The 5,719-nt window shown below is 38.3% G+C and overlaps 1 protein-coding gene across 1 annotated transcript; it reads left to right on the forward strand.

Annotated features, from left to right (window-relative positions):
• Nucleotides 1-3,932: 3,932 nt before the first annotated feature.
• Nucleotides 3,933-4,867, forward strand: LOC149901061 (uncharacterized). Its single transcript, XM_090111966.1, has 2 exons — nt 3,933-4,814; nt 4,859-4,867. Exons 1-2 carry the CDS (start codon nt 4,056-4,058, stop codon nt 4,865-4,867), a joined length of 768 nt encoding a protein of 255 aa, XP_089968092.1. The 5' UTR covers nt 3,933-4,055.
• Nucleotides 4,868-5,719: the final 852 nt, after the last annotated feature.

Below are 5,719 nucleotides of genomic sequence, written 5' to 3' on the forward strand. Positions count from 1 at the left end.
TTCTACAGGCTATTTTTTAATAAGATAGACCAAAGATTTGATACATTTTTAATACGAAATATTGAAAATTAATTTTGATAGGGCTTGAAATGGATTTTAAGCTAAAAGTAAAATTCATTAATGACTATTTTTCTAGATCCTTTATAGTACTTTCGTAAGACAGCCTACGAACTATACACTTTTCGGGGAAAGATTTTCAAATGAAGAATTTAGATTTAAATATCAGTTTTAATCTTTCAGAGCTTGTCTAATACAAGGAAACAATTCTTACCTCCATAATATTATCAAAGTTATATTGCTCTTTAAAATAACACATCAAACTATACACATAGATCTCTATACTGAATATAACAAAATGTTCATTGTACTCAATTGCTTTATCACCCCTTAAGCCCATTTGAATAACTATCGCCAGTTAATTCTTCAGATAACGCCGCCATGTTGGCTGCGGCCGGAAGTCCAACTTGGACATTCAAACTCGACCGGAACTTGATGGAACTGCGACATATATTTCGAATTTGGAACGCTATTGTTAATGTTTAATATTGACAGTTTGCGAGTGGACAGCGATAACGTGGATATCGTATTCAGTGAAAAGGATTTGTGATATACTAGAGACACACCTGACTTTCTCTGCTTCAAAAAGTTTATGGATGGAAATACAAATTCTGATTGAAAGAGTTTTACTCAAATGGGTCAGCTTTTATGATTGTATGAATGAATATACTCTGTGAATATTTAATAAATAGAGCACATTGAAATGTTTTTACAATAAAATGTTTTTTTTTTTCTACATGGCTTACTACTACAATAACCTAACTCTCAATTAACCCAAAATTAATTACAATTATGCAATATATAGCAAATGCCTTGTTTTAATTTCATTCCTACTACATTTCATAAAACTACATTTATATCTAAACTATTTCAAAACTACGCGAGTGCACCCGCGTGCACAAACTAGCCGGTCATAAAAGCGAAGTGATACAAAATAAACAGCGCCTATAATTAATTATTCTCTAAGAAATTCATACGACAAGTCGGCTTCTTACCCGGCTAAGGGTCAAGATATGCTTTAAATTAATATTCATATAGCAGGCCCAGGTGAATGTCACAATCTGAGAAGGGTGGACTTAAGGAATGGACATCGGTTTGCGATTATTTTGGGAGATTATGCAAGTGTGGGGTTCGGTTCATGCCAGCGAGGGTGTGCCTCTGAGAGGAACTTGCTTCGTATTCGAACCGTATGAGTTGAATATTTTGTAGGAAACATAGACTTGTAAAACAGTTTTTTGGATTGCCTATGTGTTTAATTACATTAAATTGTATTAACGAAATTGCTCTACATACGATTTTTAAAACAATATTTGAAATAATTGATCATTATTGTATTTACACACAAGTTTGTACTGTTTATGCGTTATACTTCAGTTATTCATTATAGAAGGGACAGTACAGTTTAACCCGTACAGTAAATCAGGTTCTACACAATCTTGTAAGAGCTCTAATTCTACAAATACAGTTCTACAATCAGCTTATGATATACAATTTAGATTCGCTATAACTTTGCAATTACAATTCTACATTAGTTCTTCATTTAAAGTTCAGTACAACTGTAAGTGTTGCCAGTCCTATAATTTCAGTTCTACAAAGTGGTTCCTCTATGTCCAGCGGGTGCCAAGACGGGGTGGGATACAATACGGGCGCTTGTCTTATCTGCCCACGCCCGAGGTACTGGTCTGATGGATTAACTTCATTGTTCCTGTTGCCGGGTGGAGAATTTATAATTACACTTTATGTACTGCTAATTTTGTTTTTGTTCTTTGTTTTTTTTTTGGTGGTGGATCGTATAGACTATGTGTGAATTTGACTAGTTCAAACACTACTAAAATATCATATTGGTTTATATAAATAAGTCAACTGATAATTGTTTATACCATATAGCATTTAAATTCATTGCTTTTTTTCATCTCAGTCTTACACCAGTTATAGTAAACATTATAATAGATACGAATGCATTGTAAAATCTACACAAAGCTAGATAGTTGCAATTGTACCTATAGCTTACATATAGCCAGCAAAGCAAATTAAAAACAGCTATTATTTACCGTTTAGAAAATTTCACAATGACAAAATACCTTTATCAATTACCTTTGGAGAAGTTATCACACCACCATTGACCACACCATCCAACTCCTTTACCATAAGTTTAAAGTCCGTTCTTCTTTCCTCACTTCTTACCCCGATACTGCTTTTTAGAGCTAACAAAACAAGACAGCAAAGAAGGCAATACAAAGAAACACGTCTATTATTCCAAAGTTTCAATATTTGCCCCCATTCCGCTGACCACCTGAAGTCGATCCGACCCTCATCAAGCAAACTAAATTAGACATTCTAAACATCTTGACCAAGTTATTATTCGGGGCTTCAGTCGACCGAGTCAAATCCTAAAAACAAACTGGACGCATGCAAATAGCGTTGCGAACTAATTAAGTATGGTTTGTGTAGGATTCCAAATCTTGGGATGTGTTTTGATTAAATTATTCGAGTGTTCAAGAAGTTATGTTTGAACATCTTGATATTCAATTGGATGAATTAAAAAGGGTTTGTTTGGTGCGAATTTATATATTACTTATAGCTCATATTATGTTCTATGATATTAGGAATTTTGGGGCATAGAAGTAATGATTATTTGAAGTGTGAAATGCTTTATATTCCTCAACACTTATTTTTATTAAAAGACAATCATTGCAAAATTTAATACGATTAAATTCCGACAAACATATTTTATTATGAAGTCGAAGTGTATTAGCAACTTTTCCTTACATTCTCTTGTAGAGACAATTTCGTTACATAATATTCGAATTTATTGTTACAAAGAAAATTACAATAGAGTTTTCCAAACTAGGTGAGACTGAAGACTGTGAGACTCGAGTTTAGACATTCTGTTCTGTACAGGTAAGTAATAGGCTAAGTATTTTATTGAATAATCCAACATAATTAAATTCACTTTTCTCCATGTTATTTAGAAACTTACAGCTACATTAACAATTATTTTATTTACAAGAAATATGCAAGAATTTTCCTCTTATCTTGCTGATTTGTTTTTAATACAAAATATATGTATTGTTAACTATGCCCCCACAAAATGGCAACACTGTGTCGGGTAGATGTATAAAAGCAGTTGTTAACTAGTACATCTTCCTTTTTCGTTTCGCGGCTTCCAAGGCAGACGGACATCTACCCGGTATACGTGAGCCATTTTGTGTTGTGTTAATCGTTTATCTTTACCTGAATTTCTAATGTATAAGTGCAGTACGAATTACCTGTCGGTTGTTTTGAACTATTGATTTAATTTTGTTGTAATAACAATTAAAAGTTTGGATAAGTCTCGTGTGCGTGTTTTTTTTTAACGAATTACCACTTCTGATTCTAACATCAGAAGTGGGATAGTGAACTCCATAAGCCCACTTGTTCAACGGTCGTTACATTGCGTACGGCAGGTAGTTCTAGTGCACTTTTTTTTTTTTTTTTTTTTTTTTTTCTTTTCTTATTTTTACATTTCCTTTGTTCTTTTGTGTTTTACTTTGGTTGATATAACTTAACCGCCGAATAATAAACGTGACTGTGTACGTGTGAACTTTTTGTGCTAAATAATGCCGCGAAGTAGGTCACGTGGACGTACTCGGCATCGTCAAAATGGCTCGCGTGAAAAAGACGTATCGCGATCTCGTAATAAACGTAATAGTTGCCGTCGGTCGTTTTCGCACTCGCGTAGTTCTTGCTCAAGCGATAGTCGTCGGTCAGAACTCGCACGCAGCGCGTCACGTCACTCGCGTCAATCTCGTGATACAGTACCACGTTCCCACCGCCGTCGCGACCGGTCCCGCAGCGCCGCTGTACATCGTTCTCGCAGCGCGGTGCGTCATACAAAACGATCTCCTCACTACTATCGCTCGCGTCAATCTCGTAGCGTTTCAAAGTCTCGTCATTCGCATAAGACATCGCGACGTCATAATCGTGACCATAAAACGAGGACTCCTTCACCGCGGCTGATGACTCCAGTTCAAAGCGCGTTGAGGTCTGCCCTTCCCATTGAACGTGGTGAACTTCGTGAATCGAGATTGATAGGAAAAGATCGCGCCACGAATACGACTATGCGTTGTTCGGAGACGTCCACTCTTGCTCAGGCTATTATCGACGCAGTAAAGGCAGTTCAACCCGCGCGTGCGGGCAACTACTTCGTCTCCAACTTCGACCCTACCATAAACAATATTGATGTGTGGTTCGAAGAAGTAGACCGCGCTAGGGAAATGAACGGGTGGTCAGATCATGAGTGCTTATCCCGAGTAGCGAACTGTTTGAAGGGCGACGCTAAGGCGTGGATTAGCGAATGGGTCACCAACGATAGGACTTGGTCTAACTTTAAGCGTGAGTTTAAACCGCTCTGCCCCGCGAAACTCGACTTTGCTAATATCCTTTACGATACTATGAATAAAACCTCTGACAAATATAGTACTTACGCTGAATATGCCCGACGAACCTTACTCCGTTTACGTATTGTGCAAGGTTTAAGCGACGAACTACGCATACTTATCGTAATAAGAGGCATTGTTAATCCCCAAGTACGCGCGGCCGCAGCTAACGCTGACTTAAACCCCGACAACGTAGTATCATTTCTGTCAATCTACACAAAACAAAGTCATATTAAACAGGAAGCCCGTAGTTCTGCTCCGAAGCCGTCGTCTAGACCACCAAGGCCAAGTTATCATGATAAAGAAATTAAGTGTTATACTTGCGGCCAACGAGGCCACGTACGCCGCGATTGTCCTAAAAGAACAAAGCCTTCGGCTAGCAGCGACTCTAGTAAACCTCGCGTCGAGACTCGGAGTTCCACGATCGTTTGTACATTCTGCAAAAAGCCGGGACATACAGAAAAAGATTGTTTCACTAAGAATCGGTCGGAAGCCCGCAACGAGCATAGAATTAACTTGTGTACGGATTCTTCAAACTATTCTCAGAAAAGCGACATTACTACCGCCGTTGTATGCGGGGTGCCAATGGATGTTCTTATAGATAGTGGAGCATTAAATGTTTCGTTAGTCTCTTCGGCTGTATTGAAGTACCTCCCTTGCCAGCCAAAATTTCGTCGGTGCGTACTTAAGGGAATCGGGAACAAGGAATTCGTATCCACCTCGTACGTCACAGTTTACATAGAGTTCGACGGTATATCGATCGAAACTGACCTCACTGTGGTACCGTCTTCACTCATGGTAACCCCGATTATAATAGGGACGGATGTATTAAACAGAGACGGTGTGACCTATGTGCGGACAAAAGATCGTCAGTTCTTTTCTCATTCGGCATCGAAAGCCCGTGTTAACGTCATTAGAGAACAGTCAGATAACATTGAAATAAACACACCACTACACGGTAGCGAACGCGAAGCGTTACTTAGCGTAGTTAGAAAGTTTTCAAAATATTTAATTACCGGTACGGCCGAAACTACTGTCAAGACTGGAGAGATGGAAATCAAACTGACCAGCTCGACACCCGTAGTGTACCGACCATATAAACTGTCCTACCAAGAGAAACTGAAGGTTAGGGAAATAACGGCGGATCTTTTAGAAAAAGGCATCATAAGGCGCTCCACATCAGAATACGCTAGTCCAATCATACTAGTGAAGAAACGCGACGGCTCTGATCGGCTTTGCGTAGA

Source organism: Colias eurytheme, chromosome 17, assembly GCF_061535395.1.
Source record: "Colias eurytheme isolate Ceu_HAF_F1 chromosome 17, ilColEury1 Martin Lab GWU primary, whole genome shotgun sequence".
Lineage (NCBI taxonomy): Eukaryota > Metazoa > Arthropoda > Insecta > Lepidoptera > Pieridae > Colias > Colias eurytheme.